This window comes from Hyposmocoma kahamanoa, unplaced genomic scaffold (assembly GCF_003589595.1).
Source record: "Hyposmocoma kahamanoa isolate Upper Pololo Valley unplaced genomic scaffold, ASM358959v1 65, whole genome shotgun sequence".
NCBI lineage: Eukaryota > Metazoa > Arthropoda > Insecta > Lepidoptera > Cosmopterigidae > Hyposmocoma > Hyposmocoma kahamanoa.
Window position 1 is genome coordinate 1214375 of NW_020653853.1, and position 19112 is coordinate 1233486.

Below are 19112 nucleotides of genomic sequence, written 5' to 3' on the forward strand. Positions count from 1 at the left end.
AAGTTTTAGCAGAATCGTCATTATCATATCAGCCGGAAGACATCCACTGTTGAATAGTTGTCCAGAATGTATTTAGGCCTTCCCCAAAGATTTCTAGACTAGCCGATCGGATGCGACGTGCATCCATCGGTTACTCGTCTCCCTTACCAGGTCATCCGTCCATCTCATAGGGGGCTGTCCCACTGAACGCCTTCTGATTCGCGGTCTCCATTCGAGAACCTTTCAGCCCCAACGGCCGGCAGTTCTGCAAGCTATGTGCCCTGCCCACTGCCACTTCAACTTGCTAATCCTTGGAGCTATGTCGGCGACTTTCGTTCTTCTACGGATCTCTTCATTTCTGATTCGATCACGTAGAGAAATGCCAAGCATTGCTCGCTCCATAGCTCGTTGAATGGCTGAGCTTTTTCATGAGGCCCATCATAAGTGACCGCGTCTCATAGACGTAGGTCATCACTGGCAACCAGCAAAATACCCAATGTAAAAATCCTGTCATTGACACCATCGACACACAACTGAGATGATTTAAAATAAGCGAACTTGAACCCCAGGTCCCCCGCCGAGCGGAATTTGCAACATCTGCAATTCAGGAGTCAATAAACCACCGGCCGAGCACGCAGTCTCTTTACAGCGCACTTATGCCGGCGACTCTCGACCCAACTAATCAGAAGTTTCCCGGACTCAGAAGATTTATATTTATCGCGCAGGTTAAAAAAAAAAGAAACTTTGCTAACGTTCTCTGAGTTTAGAATACTGGCCGGAGTGAGCGCTCCTGTACAATTTACGCTTCAGTAACATTTTTAAAAAGTAACTTTAATTTATTATAAGTTACGCTCAGGGAGCTACGCTAACTGTTAAGAATAAGATTATTTACAATGTTTTGTTGAATAAAAGTATTTAATAGCCAACTTCACTCTAGTAAATATATTGTTTGCTTTATAATGGTTAATCAGGCAGCCTTGTAATTTGACCCGTAAAGAAATCGATAAAACCCTTCAGGGAATGAACACTTCAGTATCAGGCATCATCATAATTCAAGATTCGCTTGTTTCAATAGTACCTAGAAAAGAATAGGTAATGTATTATTTGAATGCATAAACAGGGCATCGTTTCTCAAGTCGAACCAAGAAAATGTAGTCAGCTAAACTTTTCATTTGAATATTTCCATGTACAAAATTAGTTTTAAAATATGAAGTGCTAAAACGCCGTCCCAGCTCTACTGCTGCTGGCAGGAAACATTCGGCGTGATTACCGGTAAAAAGGTTAAAGCTCCGCGTTGCAATTATCTAATGGCAGTGGACAAGCTGCTGAAAATTGTATTGCTCCGGTAGGGATTCTCTCTACTAAAGTCATAGGTTATCGTCGTTAAACACAGGATTTTCGGGACCGGCGTACAAACTGAATTTTTTGAAGTAATCAATTTCATCTTGTACTCCAACAATTCATTTTCGATTAATAGAAATCCACTTGGGAAATTCGATTTACAATTTTCAGAAGCCTTGGTGATTGTATTTGAGAAAGTTGGCCAGAAATTCTTCACGTCATTTGTTTCGTACTTTCCTAGGCAAAAGCTGTGCAGTTCATTACTGCTCTTCGAGAACAGCACAAAATCTCGACGGAACAATGCAAAATATCATTGCTTGAAGGCTATAATAATGTTTAAGAGACAATTAGATGAATTGCGAGATACATTCCGTCTATTTCCCGCTCAGAACTAAATTACATAAGCCTCTTGAATGCGGGGGAGGAGGGCACCCCTACAATACGGGGCGTATCGAGCGACGGGCTACTCACTCTTTCACATCGCCATGTCCTTGTCCAACACACTGACGTGTTGGCTTACCCCTGCTGTGCGTTCATGTCGCGGCATCTCTCCTTGTATCCCATTCACTGGTAGTTAGTTCGCGTAACAAAATAAACATTGTACGTGAAGCAGCGATGTAGGCAGCACAAAAAGATGAGGCTCAATGGCATTGATTTGAGTTGTGCCATCTGCAGGCCATTGTGCTGGCCATACACAAATGTGAGCAGCAATATTATGACAGTTTATAGAATGCCTGATTCAATCAAAACTACCTATGTTATGTTTATCTTGGACAGTTTTGTCTCTTAGGAAATGGCGAGAAATGTTTTGCATGTATATTTCAACTGTTGTACAGTAATGCAAAAACGTACTTGACAAAACCTAGTATAATAAAATAATAATATAATAAAAACATGCATGTATGTATCATTCTTACATAGTAAATAGGTAATCTATAACCTACAACATATTATCATTACTATGTATTATTACTACAGTAATACGTTAGTCACTTCATAACTACATCAAATAGCTAACAAACCATTTCCTTCAACCGACTTGTAGATAGCAAATAGAAGAATAAAACGAAAGAATCATTTTGTCAGTTTCTCGTACCTCTCATTTCGAGTAGGCACGAAAACAGAAATAATTACATAACAAACCGTAATTATACCTTTATTTTATAACTAAAACAGGGTCTAAATATTATATTATAGTTTTAATTGCCCCAATATGGTGCTTGAAGAATATAAAAGGGATTTTGTCCAAAAATGGAGTTATGAGGTTTCCAAATTTAGCCTATAAATTTTAATATCAAAAGAAGAGTAGATGATCTGTCTTGACCGAATCAAAATCATTACAAGTTTTATTGATTGGATTTTTTTCCTGTATTTCACAAATATATTCCAGTCAATAACAATTTTCACTTTGTTACTTGTTTTGTTTTGTTTTTTTTTTTATGAAACTTAAACAAGATATTTCAAGAATACTGAGTTCATACAAAGAGAGCCATAAATATACATAGTAGATCTTTGTAACTCTTGTAATTTTAAAAATACTGTAAACACAAAAATCATGTCATTTATTAATCTTGGAAAGTTTTTTAGATATTGCGTTAAAATGTTAAATGTCGATTAAGAATCGACACAATTTCAAATGGCTTTCGTTGATTCTATATAAAGCACTGAAAGTGTTGTATCGTTCACTTTGGATAAAATATATACTAAGATTGAGGACATACACTGATTAGTGTGAGAGCAGGATTTCTAAAAATTTTCATAATAAAAAAAACACAAACTTAGCTCTAAATTTTATAGGAAAACTGCTGTATTCAATGAGTACTTTATATATACCAATGTTTTTATGTCAACTGAACTAAATAGAGCACATACAGTATACAAAATATACATTTTTTCAAATGGCTTTAATGTCGTTGGTAAAAGAATTAATTCTGAAATAAAGCCAGTGTCCCTGCTGCTCGACACGCACAGTGATACCGATTCAGTATGGGAAAAATTTTAATTCAAGCTGAGGTAGTAGCGGCTCTTAAATATTTATTTAAAAATGTAAGAAGTGTTAGTTTTGAAAGAGAAACAGTTCATAATTTTTTTTCTTTTACTCATTAAGGTTGGCTTGGATCGACAAGCTGAATTTAGTTCAACTTTAGATGCGACTCTTGACTCATTTTATCAAATTCTTCACGACTTTCTAAAACTTAAATTAGAAAAACTGTAGCTTAAAACGAGATGAACTTAGTATGTTCTCAAAAGTATCTAATTCATCGCGCGTTGTATCTCGATACCAGATTTAGTACAAGTTAAATTATCTATTGACCACAACGTGATTTGAGGTTCTTGTCATACAGTGACGTTTTATGCATGGAAATAATCGACCTTCCACCTTCCTGCTGCAGCAGATGCTAACAACATTTACAATAAAGTTCAATAAATTCAAAAAGCCATTTGATCATTTTGACATTCCACATTTAGTTACGACTATATACTGTAATTACTCACCGAATGTAGTCCGGTTTGATCTCCACCCGAAGCGGCGAGGTTGTTGTCGCAATAACACTGTATTTCACGAGATAAATTACAGCCAAAACTTGAATTACCTACTCAAAATTTTTGGAAAGAATAATGTCCACAGAGCAGTGAATGACGGATTTTGACGTTTACACAAATAAATATTGCCGTTACAAAAAAATAAACGTCAAGAAAAATATAATGTCATTGCCAAAATATTATTGCCATTAGAGGACCTAAAATATTACTAAATAAATAACGCATACTTCACATTAATAATTAAAATTTGTGCGATCTTTTTTTAGTTGTACATCTATCATTTTGGATCGGTTGATTCTCTCTGAAAATGTTGTGGTGAGTGACGCGCAAAGTATTAACGATAACAGATTACATCTTAACTTGCCACTCTTAGGATCTTGTAATTTGTATGCTGCCAACGCTACGCCTGATATTATTAGGCAGCCTCTATAAAACGAATACCAGTTGTTTTCATCACAATTTTAACTTTCGTGACATGATATTGTAAAATAGCTATGCTGCTACTTAGAGGATGGAAAAAAATAATGATGCTATTGGTAACAATAACCTTATTTACCGGAAGTTATGTTTTGTCTATGGTAGAAAATGACACGCCGGCCGACGCCGGCCATCTTCCTTTTGCTGAAAGTGAGGTGATCGACGCCATTACGTGACGAAAATAATCTGCGCCGCAAATATTTTTTTCAGTGATTGTGTTGTGGTTAATTCATAAATAGTGTTAGTTTTAGTGTATTTATAGAAGAATAGGTAAGTAATGTTTATTCTGGTTTGGCACTTGAAAGTTACCCTCGGTTCGACATGCGAATTTTTGTTCTCCATTATTCCATGGACGCTGCTGACTCATTTCGTCAAATTCTGTATGCGTTTCAGAAACTAAAATGCCGGGCGCCGGTACTTTCAAAATCTTCGTCGGGAATCTATCCGATAAAACTACAGATGCCGATCTCAGACCGCTATTCGAAAAATACGGTACCGTCGTAGAATGCGATATCGTCAGAAATTACGGTTTCGTGCATATGGAAAACGAACAAGTCGGTCGCGAAGCTATTCAGAACCTGAACGGCGAGCTGGTTCATGGGCAAGCCATCAAAATAGAAGCGGCGAAGAGCCGCAAGGCGCCCTCGACACCCACCACCAAAATATTCGTCGGTAACCTGACGGACAAGACGCGCGCGCCCGAGGTCCGCGAGCTGTTTCAGAAGTACGGGACGGTCGTGGAATGCGATATCGTGCGTAACTACGGATTCGTGCACCTGGACGCGACTGGCGACGTGAACGACGCCATCAAAGAGCTGAACGGCATGATGGTGGACGGGCAGCCCATGAAGGTGCAGCTGTCGACCAGCCGCGTGCGCCAGCGCCCCGGGATGGGCGATCCCGAGCAATGCTACCGCTGCGGCCGCGGCGGCCACTGGTCCAAGGAGTGCCCCAAGGCCCTGGGCCCTGACCGCAACGGCTTCCGCGATCGCGCGTTCGGCCGCGACCCGTACCCTCCGCCGCCGCCGCCGCCCTTCCTCCGCGATCGCATGATGGGAGGATTCGGGGTAACGCGCTTCTCTATGTTTGTTCCGCCGGTGCTCCGCCGCTATCGATGCATCACGTAGGCCGAGCGTGGACACTCTCTCCGCACGCGGTACCTAACCTCGGGCCGACTTAAGACTCCGGGCTCGGTGATGCTACAGTTTACCTACCGATAACTAAACCGTTTCGATCTTGAATCAAAAACAAAATCCCCAAGTCCTAATTTTTATTTGCAATTTATTTTCCAAGTTAATTTTCTTTTTTATGATTTCATTTCTACGATCTCAATTTCAGGAATGTACTTTGTCATTGACATTTGAGATTTGACTTCGCCCGTCCTTTGCTGAAACTAATGTGATTGTGTGTGGCAGGACCCGTACGATGGATACTACGATCGCGCCCGGTTCGATTCCCCGCGCGACCTGTTCGAGCGGCGCTACCCCGTGGGAGGGTCTCGCGGGCTCGAGATGGGCGCGTCGCGCGGCGCCCGCGGGGATTTCGCGTCGCCGCCGCTGCGCCGCGAGCCCATGCCGCCAATGCCGAGTCTGCCGCCGATGCGCAGCGCCATGGGATCCATGAGGTCGTCGTATGATGCTATGTTCAGCCGAAGAAGCCCCCCGCGCGGGCCTCAGATGTCGCGGGGGTGAGGGTTAATTATGACGCGATTGAGTTGTTACTAGCTAGTTTGGTGTAGAACAAGTAGATACCATCTCTTAATTTCTCTTACGTACTGTTGTCATGTAACAGCTAACAAGTAGTACTTAAAAAACTAAATCCTGATAGATAAATCATTACAACCGCACTAACCATGTGTAGGGTAGTAACATGTACCATTTTGAAGGTTTATTACCTGATGTACAATTTTTTATTTACAGAATGTACGAGGACTTTAGTCGAGACACATTTGATGACAGGAGGTAAATATCAATGTATCATGTCAGTCAATGAACACTATGCCAACTTAATTTTTGGACCTGTTCTGTTTTTATTTTGTTTCTTAGTTTTTTTTACAAAATTCGTTTTTTATTTTTTGAATTTTGTTTTTTGTTTCTTTTTTGTTCACTAAATTCGGGAAGCATAACATTACTAAATAAATAGGTAGGTAAATACAAAAATAACAGAAAATAACCATAATATAAACTTGGCATAGTGTTTATTCGAGGTATTGATGAGTGTTTGTTTGGGAGGAGAGAAGATTTCTAAGTCTGATATAATCCACATAATATAAGAACACCACAATCTTTCATACTTTTAATAAAATTACAAATATGAAGAGGATAATAATGTGGGTGTGAATGAGCTTAGCCATAGTAAATAATTTTTGTTTATCGACATCTTATTATATTGGGAGTGATTGTTTGCAGTATCGCAATATTCTATTTGCCAGTAGTTTTTTGTCATTAACTTCAGTGTTGTCCACAGGCCCGGGATGCGCGGCCCCTCGCCCTCCCGAAGGTACGCTCCCTATTGAGACGTAAAAAACGGAGAAAATTTGTTGTGTAACAGTAACACGTCAATCGTTGAATTTTAGTTCAACAAATATTTAATTTTTATACATAGACTTATTATTATTAGTTAAGGAGTGACTGACTGCGATTTCCATAGATTAGTTATGTACGATTGGTGTCGAGAATTTGTGATGGAATGGATTGTAAATAAGTAAAATAAATCTCATTTTAAGTACATTTCAGTTTTTTTTTATTAATTAAGATTAATTAACAATTACCCTGCATTCTAAACATGACTTATGGAACCAATGATTTTATACTTTATGGAACGATCTCGTGCGATAGGAAAATGTAGATCGCAGTTTTTGACATTACCCAAGACGATCGATTTTTCGACACGCATCGAATGGTCGTAGAAATTTGGTATTGTTGCACGCGAAGTACATAACCAACCCGACAGTAGATTGGTGTCTTACATTTTAGAATTAATACTTGTTTAGATGAGATTATAGATGGCATTATAAGTATGAAGCAATACCTTGGAAACAATATACAAACTCGGGTAACTTGTTTATGTTGCAATGAGTAAATCAATAAAAAGATGAATGAAATAAACAATATCATTTCTATATCGATGAGTTGCATTATAAGATAGAACAACATCATCAATATTTCTGTAATGCTTTTCCTTATTCAGAAGATTTTGGAAACAGCTGCGATTCCAGAACATTGAACAGAGAATAATTGTTGTTTTTTTTTATAACGACCGACAAAAGTATAAACCCATAAGACATTGTATGTTTTCATATTTCACGTTGTATATCTTTTTAACCGACTTCAACAAAAAGGAGGAGGTTCTCAATTCGAATGTTTTTTTGTTGTATATATGTTACGCGATAACCGATTTTGACGATTCTTTTTTGTTGGAAAGAGGACACCTCAAATTTAAATTAAAGAAAAAAATATTTTTGAAGTCGGTTTTTTTAGTACTATGTACTGAAATTATTTGTATAGGCTTTCAGGGAACACGGATTACTATGGTCTCATGCTAACTTTCGACGAATAGGGACAGAGTACTTACATATTATGTAGGGAATATTAGATTTCAATTCTCGTTGATGTGTTTGGTGTATGACGATATTTTAATTTATTTTCATCCAGTGTAGTGCCATCTGTTTACTCTCATCCAAAGATTACTGAAACCGTTTTCTGGTATACGTAGTATTTACCTATTCTAAGCCTAGATGGCGCTCTCAGTTACAAGTTTGCCTTGATGCTGCAACTGCATTTTTCCGCCAAAACTATATTACCGATCTATTGTTTACAAATATCTTTTTTGTCGTTCTTGTGTAAATATTATTCTACATTATTCAAAAGTTACACCATTGATGATCAACTGAGGCATTGAATTCTTAGGGCGCGTTCCCATTATGGTTGGACGACTGTGGCGTCTAGCCACTTCCCATATCACGACTATCTGTCGTGGACGTTTATTTTATCGTTGAACGACTGTCGTGTCCAACTGTGCTTACTAGATCATTGTCATTTGCATGACAGAATCGTTTGAAGCTGCGATTATCTGTCGTCAGATTTTTATAGTGACGTTTTATTTTTCATCGTCGTAACGTCAAAAAAGCCGTGAACGACAGTTTTAGCATATTATGTCAACAACTTCATTTAAATACACAAGCCACGACACTTCAAACATTAAAAAGAAAATTTGAAAAACATTTTCCTCCCAAAATTACTTTCGAGTTTATGGAATTTCGACTAAACGTTATTTCTGGAAAATATAATTTCGGACTACACTGATAGGTAACCCTTATGCTCTACCCAAAATTAGCAATGAGATTTAACGAAAAACTGGCTGTATGGTGTGAAACCTTTGCGTATTTCGTAGGGGAAAGAATAAAAAAAAAACATAAAATAATATTGATATATTGAAATGAAAATGGCGGTTTTTTTTTTTGTTTTTGTAAGTATTATTACGTTTTGAGTTTCAATTAATTGTTGCTTGTTTAAGCTGATGGCTCTATATAGCCAATGCTCAACAAATAAATACATAAATATAATAATTAACATTGTCAAGATGCAATCAATTGTAGTAATCGAGTGTGTTAGTAAATTATATTAATAAAATGATAAGGCGTATTTTATGTCCATTAATATTTTATTCATAACTTAACTATCAACATTCATTATGCCTATGCAATGTCGTTATCTCTATATTTACACAACACTGTACAGGGCGCGCGCGCGCGTAAATGCTCCACGGTCACTCGGTCTATCTAAAGAACAACTACAAAAATATCCCTTTTTACACGTAACCTAGTTTGCGTTTTGTAAAGTCTACCTAAGCTTGCAAACGAGTTTTATAATATAACGGGTCAATATCACAATTCAAGGAGTCGAGTTTGTTCCTCTTCACAACTTTCGATAAGGCACGACTCGAACGCCGCATTACTCATTATTGTACATGTCACCGCGTCGGTTCGGTGGGGCTCCGAATAGACGGACCGAGTGCGCCGCGACACGAAACTAACGTAATACTACTCCCGAAGGCGTCGCGGAAGACACTCGCACTTGGCGTCCCTTCGCTAACAGTTCGCGTCCGAGTCTCGTGTCGACTGTTAAGTACAAGCCGCCGGCCGCGGGGCGGCGTCGGGGGGGCGGTCAGACGAGCTTGGCGGGCGCCGGCGCGGCCAGGTGGCGCGCCAGCGTCTTCTTGACGCGCACGGCCGACAGCCGCACGGGCGGGTTGGCGTGCCAGCACTCGGCCACCACGGCCGCCAGCGCGGCGCGCGGCGCGCTCTGCAGCCAGCGCGCGGGCAGCGGCGGCCGCAAGCCGCGCTCCACCACCGCGACGCGCATGTCCTCGAACGTCGGCTCGGGCGGCACCAGCTCGTGGTAGGGCGGCGCGTAGGCGTCCACGGGCGCGCGCTCGCCCGCGGCGCAGCGCCGGCACATCTCCCACAGCACCAGCCCCAGCGAGTACATGTCGGCCATCTTGAAGGCCTCGAAGTCGCCGGGGTCCAGCCGGTCGGCCAGCACCTCGGGCGCCATGTAGCGCCGCGTGCCCGCGCGCGTGTTGGGCGCGATGTCCACCTCGTTCCGCTCGGCCACGTACCGCACGGCCAGCCCGAAGTCGGCGATGGCGCACTGCCCGTTGCGCTTCACCAGGATGTTCTTGCTCTTGATGTCGCGGTGCGCGATGGCCGGCTTGCCCTTGGTGCCGAAGATGTCCATGTGCAGGTGCGCCAGCCCGCTGGCGATCGAGTACGCCATCGACACCAGCGAGTGCGGGTCCAGCACCGTCGTCTGCAGGTAGTCGTACAGCGACCCGTTCTCGTAGTAGTCGGTGATCAGCAGCATCTGCGTCCAGGACCCGGTGCCCTTGATGTCGGCGGCGATGAAGCCGAGGATGTTCTCGTGGCGCATCAGCACCGTCTGGTAGATTTCGATCTCGCGAAACCAGGAGGCCTCCTCGGTGGTGAAGAACACTTTGACGGCGACGCGCTCGCCGCGCCAGCGCGCCAGCCACACCTCCCCGTAGCGACCCTTTCCGATGGACTCCACCATCTGAATCTGCTTGGCTACGGTCCGCTGCACCAGCAGCGGTAAACCGGATCCCGAGCCGGAAGATAGTTCCGCGGGCAGCGGCGCCGGTGACGGGGGACGCTTAGCGGCACGCCGCCGTCGCCGCAGCAGCACCAGCAGAGCCACCGCAAAGGTCAACAACAGCAGCAGCAGCGCCGCGCCCACTAGCAATTCGGGGTGGTTCGGCGCGTGGCTGCGCACATCGGGCGAGTCGGGCTCGCTCCAGGCTTCCTCGGGCAGCCGTGGTTCCAGTCGCCGGTTGCATAAGTCCGGTTCCATGCAGCAGTCGATCGCCTTCGGGTTAATGGTTGGCACTTGCGAGCTTTTACACTGAAAACGAGAAAATATACGTGTTAATCAATCAATCAAAGGGATCAATTTTCTGTGGCTAAAACAAGAACTACCCAAGTATCATCCGTAAGTTTCATTATATCTTACACAAACTCTTTTAACTGCGCTAAATTATTGCAGAAACCGTCTTCGATTTGAACAATACTATCGTCATAATGAACCATGTCACTGTAATTTACTTAAACATTAGAGGCCTCGATGTGGTTACTCACTTGCATGAAGCCCGACTCATCGGGCGGCAGGCAGCCGGCAGTGCGCTCGAGCACCTCCTCGCCCCTCTCGTCGATCACCATCTCGACAGCCACGAAGCAGTATCCGCCGGGCTCCGTGACGCACGTGCTGTTCTCTGCGCCATCGGGGCATGTCACTCCCGAGCACTCGCATATTGTGCCTCGGCCTACAATGAACAAAACATACCCAAGTCAGATATTTGTCACATCATTTTATAAACATTAAGTACATTGATATAACCACAATGTTTGTGGTTGGTTGCTTGGATAGTCGTGGATGATTGAAGTATTCACAAAACTGGCAACAACAAGAAACTCAAAATCAAGTTCGAATTTCATTGTTATCGCGGTTTATAACAACAGAAACACAATAACTTAAGACAATAAAAAAAATAGACAAATTCCTTCTGTTGTCTTCTTCACAGAGATGCTGAACAACACCAATCAAAATAAAAAAGAACAAATTGCTTTTGAAGAACCAAATACACAGCTTCCGAATAGGTACTCTGATGTACTGATTCGAGAACAAGTAAGCAATACCACAAAAGAAAACAATCAAAAAGCCATTAGAGGAAACAAGATGATTCCTACAAGCCAATGAATACAAATGTGAAAAAAGTGGAAGACTTGGCCACAAAATTTTCCCGTCCATTGAATGCAATTAATGGCCCGTGTCATTACGGTCGACAAGAACTACACCAAGAATTTCATGTTACTACAAATTATTTTGCAAATATGTAGATCGCAAAGTATGCCACGACACAAGAATAGTATACGTGAATATTTTGAATATAATAGACGATTTTAAAGTAGTCCTTGATTGAAACAAAATTTTTCGATAAAGCTGATGTGTATATAAAAATGCTTCTGGGAGTTTTATTGTTTATGGAATTACAAGATCGAAGTATATAAGAACTGGCCATTATGGACGCATGAAAAACTGGCTACCTTCTAAGGTACGACAATGGATTAAACGTAATATTGCGGCGCATTCTGATAAGAAAAGGATTTTACTTATCTAATCATTCTGAAAAATAATTATAATCGATATCGGAAAGTTATCAAAACGCAAATTGAAGTTAAAAATGACAGGTGCGTAATTCTATTTACACGTGGAATAAACACACTTTGGCGATAAATCTACAACCCTTCGCTGTCTCACTTGCCAGTTTATTATCTATTTAGTGTTTGTTACTTTTACATAATCTTCCAAATAATGCTACAACTTCTATGTATTTCAGTTGTTAATTCTTCGATTCGTTATTTTTTTTTAAGGAACATAACACAGAATATTGTCCGTTTTTCTAGTATACAAATGAAAATCAATCAACATAATTATTGTTTGTTGGAAAAATTACAAAACAAATAAAATTAATCTTATAACGAGTGCTTGAAATTCAAAATTGTAAGTTTATATTCATCCCGCATAGTAGATTTGTGTTTTTTGTGCGGTCGGAGCTACAGGTATGTAGCTGGCTGGCCGTGTGGAGTGTTGGACACAAAAGATTCCTAAGGGCTGAGAACACAATGGCCCTAAAGCAGGTAACTCCTTTTAATTGACATCTACACATGCAGAGGCCTGCTATTATTCTATTAGAATAAACGGTTTTTACTTCAAATCAATCAAAATAGACTAGACAAAGCTTTTGAGCATGAACAGCCTCAAATTTGCCACAGTCCACTGTGTGCAATATTGCCTAGGCTAGAACAGGATTTCTGTGGTACGCAGTTATTATCCTAACGCAGACATGACACGCGTTCTTATAATTGAAACTATCGACCATAAATGAGCCGTAGTGACTGATCTTTTGACAATTTTTCGGATGTATTTAAAAAAAATTAAATGGGTAAAATGGCGCACATTCGGGGAGGTCTATGTCTAGTAGTGGTCTACAATAGGCTGTTAATGATGATAAGCAACAGATTACTATAGGATATGCAAGAGATTATTCAGATAGAGGTAGTATACAAGCAAACTACGTAATTATATTGGTTAGGTAACTTTTATGTATGGAAACCAACTCGAGGCCTCGTACTGGGCCTCAAAAGGATTAAATATAAACAAGTTATATGAATGAACATAGTCATCTAGGACAAAAAGCTTAACAATACTTTGTTAAGTACCTTCAGTGAACTTATGGGGGGAGAGCAATGTTAACAAAACTGCGAGAGACTGCGCTTTACTTACTGAGATCAATGCAAGATAACAACAAAGACAGAACTGTGAATAATCGACCTGTTCATCCTTCCATAAAACAAATTCACCATAAGAAAAGCACACAAACATCACTCATCAACACATTTCAAAAAGCTAATAATATTCAAAATTTTTGATTTAGTTTAGACACGTTAACATAAAAGATCTAAAACACATCGTGGGCTTCACAGGCTGCCAACTGTTGGTCCGCTGAGTAAAATAGTGGTCGAAGTAACTCGACACCGCGCCCGCGGGCGTCAAGCTTAGATTTATGATCTAGTCTAGGTGTCGAAGGTGTCACGTACTTAGTCGCATGTCGGCGAGCGTCCGAGACGTGCAGGGGTGTTCCGTGCTATCATTTATATATAACTCTGGACGCCGCCGTCTGTCGCCGGCTTTATTTTTACACCACTGAGTTAGGACGATTCACGCTGTCTCGCGGGAGACGATCGAGCGAACGCGCGCTGCCCAAAGGAAAGTCGCGGCGCGAATGACGAACGGGCGGAGCGCGCGGCGCTGCGCCCCCGGTCCGTCGAGTCCCTTGCCCCGCCCGTCGCCCGCGTGCACTATGCACGCTGCAGCCTCCACATGGCTCCGGTGCAGATAACACGGCGGCGACAACCAGCGCAGCCCGAGTCGGTACTCACGCGACCCGTGTCAGAGACGCGTCGCGGTTCATTGACGGCGCCGCAATAATGCCAACTGTTTACACGTTCCACTTACAACACACAAACAGAAGCGGTACGCCAAATGATCCCCCTGATTACACTTACGTTAATTGAATGCCTACTCACTCCACTCCACAAAGATGTAACTAGTGATATCGCCAGATATCTGCGACTGTTTTTCATTCAGTTTGGAATGAGGATGTTTACCAAAAATAATAATGCAGTCTTATTCCCCAAATATAGGTAGTGGATTGTTTCGAGCGAGTGATAAGCAAATTAGTTTACAATGAACAAGGTCTTTATTCACGTGACGTGACGTAACGACATTGCTCGTACTAAATGAAATTTCGCGATGGCAGATTTCATGAATGCGGCTGTAATTTTAGCAGCGCTTGTTAATAAGGCCACAGTTCCTGAAATTCGCCATCTGTCGGAAGTTGTTGCTGTTTATAGCTTACTGCCACAGTACATGATTACAGTGTGAACTCAAAGTTTCTTTAGGTATATCAGTAAGCTAAAAAGTCAAAGATTGTTTCTAATGAGACGTCTATTAGCGCATTTACGAGCCTCATTTATTGTAATTTCCACACATAATACCTAGAATTACTGGTTTACGACAGCAATTTCCTCTTGTAGTTTCACCATATTAACGGAAAGGTATATGCACGAACAGCTTCCGAGTATGGGAGCGAGTCGAGGTGCGGCGGTGGTGGTCGCGACAGATTTGGTCATGCATCAGTCTTATCTCGAGTTGCTAAAGCCAATCTCGGGCCATATGTACCTCACATGCGAGCGAGTCGACCCATGCAAGCAAATTGTCCATAACGCCCGAGATACAAGCGACGATCGCCGAAATGAATGCAAATCCGAACAATAAATTACAATTACGTGACGCCAGTGTTGTTCTCGAGTGTGCCTTTGCAGTCAATTTGTTAATAATCGACATTATTCACTTAATATGGTATGTGGACGACTTATTGTCGGCGCAGTGTCTCGGATCCAGACGCTCCTGTGACAAACGCAAAAGTGGGAAGTGCTTGGTGATGAACTATCAGAAACTCGTCACACGGCTATTCAATCTATAACATAACGTTTGTGTTTACCGATAGCAGAGACCCGCTTTTAGACAATGTTTTAATAATACATATAACAGATTGTTAATATTGGTGTTGTCCATCGCTGCAGTGTAACACATGCAGATGCTGCTTTCAGTTCGGCAAACGGCACAGATGTTTCTTTTATCGATGAATAAATACGAGGTGATCGTTTCAATCGATTTGTTACCGAGATATACAAGTAAAAGGGTTATTGATCAAGATGAAATTGATGTCGAACATTGTATCCACTCAATCTTGTTTCAGATATGAATTAACTGCCCGCGGTTTGTCGACCAATTTGAATTACTCGATAAACATCGGAGCTTTAGCTATGAAAGTGAAATGACTTTAAACGAACCAAATGGCCCCAGAGCGGGGAGATAGGACAAATATGCGAGTGTTAACACGGTACGCCCCTTTTATCTGGTGTGCGATTGTCGTGACTATAGCAATTGGCATTTCATTCCGAACATACTGCGCTCCAGGGCGAAAGGTCATCATAGCACAGCGCGCAGGCGCCGGCGATCTATCGACCTCTCGGATTATCCAGCTCGATCGATAAGGTCCCGAAGGGTGCGGGTGGTGGGGCGGGGCGGACGGCCAGTGAGGCCAAAGAACATAATTTATTCGGCGGCAGAGTGGCGCGCCTACGATGTGCCGCGTCCCCCCGCCACCCGCGCATCTCCCGGCTCCTAACAAAACAGGATCCTCACAATTTTTTGTTGGCCCGGGATTAAGGAGTATCAGGTTAAACGCAGGTTATGTAATAGTTTTTACACACCCCTAATCTTGCGCATGTTTTTAGACAGCGACCGAGTATTAAATATCCGGTGAGCGTAGGTTGTTGATTTTTCTAAATAATAGGATTTGGAAATCCGTATTAAGATCATAATTGACATAAAAAAGTACGGAATTAGATTGATATACTCGTACAATGCCTAGACTAGTGCCACTATCCAGGTGAGATTATCCTAAATGTTGTGTTTAGACTGCATATATAGTGTATGTTCCCGAGCATAATTTTCCATTTTGTCTGCAAGCTAGCAGTCAGTGGTCATCGAGCCGCAGTGATAAGCGCGATGGGACAGCGTTTGCGCACATGTTTGCCGTCGTATTTTGCCCGATTACACTTAGAGTAAACATCTTGGTATAGAAACAAGTCTAGAAATAAGTCTTCGTTCGTTCTTATATGTTTTGCAGATTGTATGACTTTACAAGATGTACTTTTTTTCAAGGTGCAAAATCCGAGAGCTATTCGTAACAACATTCGTCTCATGTACTTTTGACGTAACGGTAAAATCACAGTTCCTCGCGTTAAAGATATACATAATTAACCTTTTATACGTTCCAGTGCTGGGCACGGATCTTTATGAGAGAGTTAAGTTAGTCCGCCAAGATAAGCCTCCTTGTGGGACTTCCCATGTTATCCACGAGTTGTGAACCTTCTCGACATGTAAGTTTCATTACGTTATTATTATTTTTAAATTGAAATATAGTTATTATTACGTTAAATTCTATTCAAAAGATATCCACCACACCATCTCCCACTGCGCTACCACTGATTTTGCACATAAGAAGTATGTGTCACATTAATTACAGTAAATATAACGATTAACTACAGTAAAAAGAACGACAGGTAAGCTTGGGACTTAAAAATAAACAAATATCTCAGAGATCTATTCAGAGGATAACGACTGATAGCAGTAGAGCTTCTTGTGGATGGATTCGGCCAGGGAACTGCTTCAACCACACATATTTCAGTTGCCAAACAGTAATGTAAACACTGTTGTGTTCCTTTTTGAAGGGTAAGGGGTTGGTGAAAATACAGACACGTGGAGCTCGTGAACTTTACGACTCAAGATGACGGGTGCAGTGGTAATGCCCCTCCGACATATATTCTCCTGATCATTTCCAGTTACGACAACTGGGTCAGCTCCTGTATTGATGGAGCTCGAGCGCTCTCACGTGGCACACGTGCCCAGTCTTATTAGTAAAGACTTTTTAGGATTTAAAGCTTTTTCAGTATCAGTAGAGTTTTCCGTGAAAAAGTTCGTCCAAGGAAAAACTGCCACCTTACTTATTTCTGACGCCAAGCAGTAATGTGACCATTAAGACGTTCCGGTTTTGATGGGTATTGGTGAAATTACAGGCACATGGGACTTGTCAACTGAATTGGTGACAATCTTTGCGATTTAAAATTCTGATAGCCACTGCAACTGCTTGTCTCTTACCACTAGGCGCACGACTTGATCGTCCCGACGACACTTCGTGTCATAAATGATACTTTCTATAATCCTGAAATCAATCAGATCATATCGGGTAATAAAGTCCACATTCGATTGCAAATGTATCACCTTGTTGGCAGAGTTCATTGAATTGTACATAGATAAGCAAGTTGACGGAGAATCAATATTTACAGAAAATCCACTCGTACGTTATCTTGTTACCTGACGTGAGAATTATTCACAGTGTCACTTCGAGAGTTTGTTAGCCTATGGAAAATGCTTCGCGTGAAATACTACTGGGTCGTATGTATTTTTTGCTTTCTAAGGGTCGTATTCCAGAAATCTACTCAATGCTCAAGTCAGGACTTGAGTATGATTTAAAGCACTGAAAATCATACTCAAGTCCTTGTCATTAGGGTCGTATTTCCAGTGCTTGAAATCATACTCACGTCTGCTCAAATCCTGACTTGAGCATTGAGTAGAGTTCTGGAATACCACCCTTTGTCATGTAAACGCATGCTGGGTCACAATTCCGCTAGATGTTTCCGACGATATTACAACTTCTGTGAACTTAGTTTTCAAGGTACAAAAAGAAGTGTCAGAGAAATTTGTCGATTCAAGTAAACATATATTAAAGATCTTGGACTGCCTACTGTTCTTTCGCTTTTTATATCGTATGAAACTGTCATATATGTCTGAATGCACCCATACTGTTGACGCGAACTCTAAAGTCAAGAAGTTATGAATAACTTCGTTTTAAAGCTTGTAAAACTACCTTCATGCATAAAAGTATATTTCTAATTGCATCAAAAATTCTAAATAATTCACCGAAAGTATGAAGGTCTTACAAAAACCTTATGCTAGTTAAAAAAACAATTAAACAACCCATAGTCTCATAACTTGTACTGTATGTGGGGCGCACTATAAGTTTCCGGAATGAATACGAAAAATTATTTTAAATGGTCCGAAATGAATGTATTGTTTCTCAAAATATTCTCCGTTAGCGTTAATGCACTTTTTCATACGAATGAACCAATTTTGAAAACATTTATGCCACTCCTCCGTGATAACCTCTGAAACATATTTTTCATACTCTTCAACAGCCTCTTCAGGTGGTGAAAATCGTTGACCGCGTAACTGGTTCTTAATTTTTGGAAATAAATACATAGGGCGCACTATAAGTTTCCGGAACTGGCCACTTACATACACAATATTTAAAAATTAATTACAATATTTGAAAATGGAACTCTTTGGCTGTAGAATAGAGTTTGTTTCATCTGACTGTGACTTGTTTTTAGATTATGGCGTTATTTTAGAAATTGGTTGTCTACATAACCATGGATTTAACTCATGAAAATTTTCGTAGTATGATTTTCTACGACTTTAAGCGTGATTTAACAGCTCAGCGGTGTATTCTACAGCCAAAGAGTTCAATTTTCAAATGTTGCAATTACTTTTTAAATATTGTTTATGTAAGTGGCCAGTTCCGGAAATTTATAGTGCGCCCTATGTATACAGTAGGTAGTAGTAGTCTCCTAGGAATGACAAATTCCTAACTTCATTGTCTAATTTTTGACATAAATGTATACTTATTCTGACGTATTCAGATTATTATCATTATATTTTTGACATCTAGTTACATTTTGAACTATTATCAATAAAATTGACCGACATTTTAATTAATGCCTGTCTTATTAAATCCACGTGTGCAAGCCGTTTAGTCTGTTGAAACGCATGTAAGTAAATGCACCTTCAAAATAACCTTCAAAATATTTGTACGCGTATGTTCCGCCGCACCCAGTGGTAGATATTTATTTTGTTTACTTGTCAATGTCAACTTCGATACCTGTGTTTTCACAAATAAATGAATTATTATATAAAAAAATACCCATTCTGCCTTGAATATTCTCATGT

General features: G+C 41.0%; 3 protein-coding genes across 9 annotated transcripts in view; 1 reads left to right on the forward strand and 2 right to left on the reverse strand.

The window, feature by feature from the left end:
- Nucleotides 1–3913, reverse strand: part of LOC113231552 (stress-activated protein kinase JNK) — a 207535-nt gene extending 203622 nt beyond the window's left edge. The window contains exon 1 of one of the 2 annotated variants that reach the window (XM_026465877.1): nucleotides 3817–3913. The gene's annotated coding sequence lies outside the window, so the exon portion shown is untranslated. The remainder of the gene's footprint in view (nucleotides 1–3816) is intronic. The other variant, XM_026465875.1, reaches the window with a different exon arrangement.
- Nucleotides 3914–4459: 546 nt separating this feature from the next.
- On the forward strand, nucleotides 4460–7070 carry LOC113231226 (RNA-binding protein lark). Of its 3 annotated transcripts, none has more exons than XM_026465442.1 (5): nucleotides 4460–4611; nucleotides 4735–5408; nucleotides 5757–6028; nucleotides 6261–6302; nucleotides 6808–7070. In XM_026465442.1, exons 2-5 carry the CDS (start codon nucleotides 4743–4745, stop codon nucleotides 6854–6856), a joined length of 1029 nt encoding a protein of 342 aa, XP_026321227.1. In that variant the 5' UTR covers nucleotides 4460–4611; nucleotides 4735–4742; the 3' UTR covers nucleotides 6857–7070. The 3 variants fall into 3 exon arrangements, with proteins under 3 accessions (XP_026321227.1, XP_026321228.1, XP_026321229.1); XM_026465443.1 differs by having other exon boundaries at nucleotides 5757–5968; XM_026465444.1 differs by having other exon boundaries at nucleotides 5757–5965.
- Nucleotides 7071–8992: 1922 nt separating this feature from the next.
- LOC113231399 (bone morphogenetic protein receptor type-1B) overlaps nucleotides 8993–19112 on the reverse strand; it is a 131494-nt gene continuing 121374 nt past the window's right edge. For 3 of the 4 annotated variants that reach the window (XM_026465706.1, XM_026465703.1, XM_026465702.1), the window contains 2 exons: nucleotides 10994–11178; nucleotides 8993–10760 (listed from right to left, as the gene is read on the reverse strand). In XM_026465706.1, the coding sequence (XP_026321491.1) occupies nucleotides 9507–10760; nucleotides 10994–11178 (1439 nt within the window). In that variant the 3' untranslated portion in view covers nucleotides 8993–9506. Of the gene's footprint in view, nucleotides 10761–10993; nucleotides 11179–13513; nucleotides 13718–19112 lie in introns of those variants that run through there. The other variant, XM_026465705.1, reaches the window with a different exon arrangement.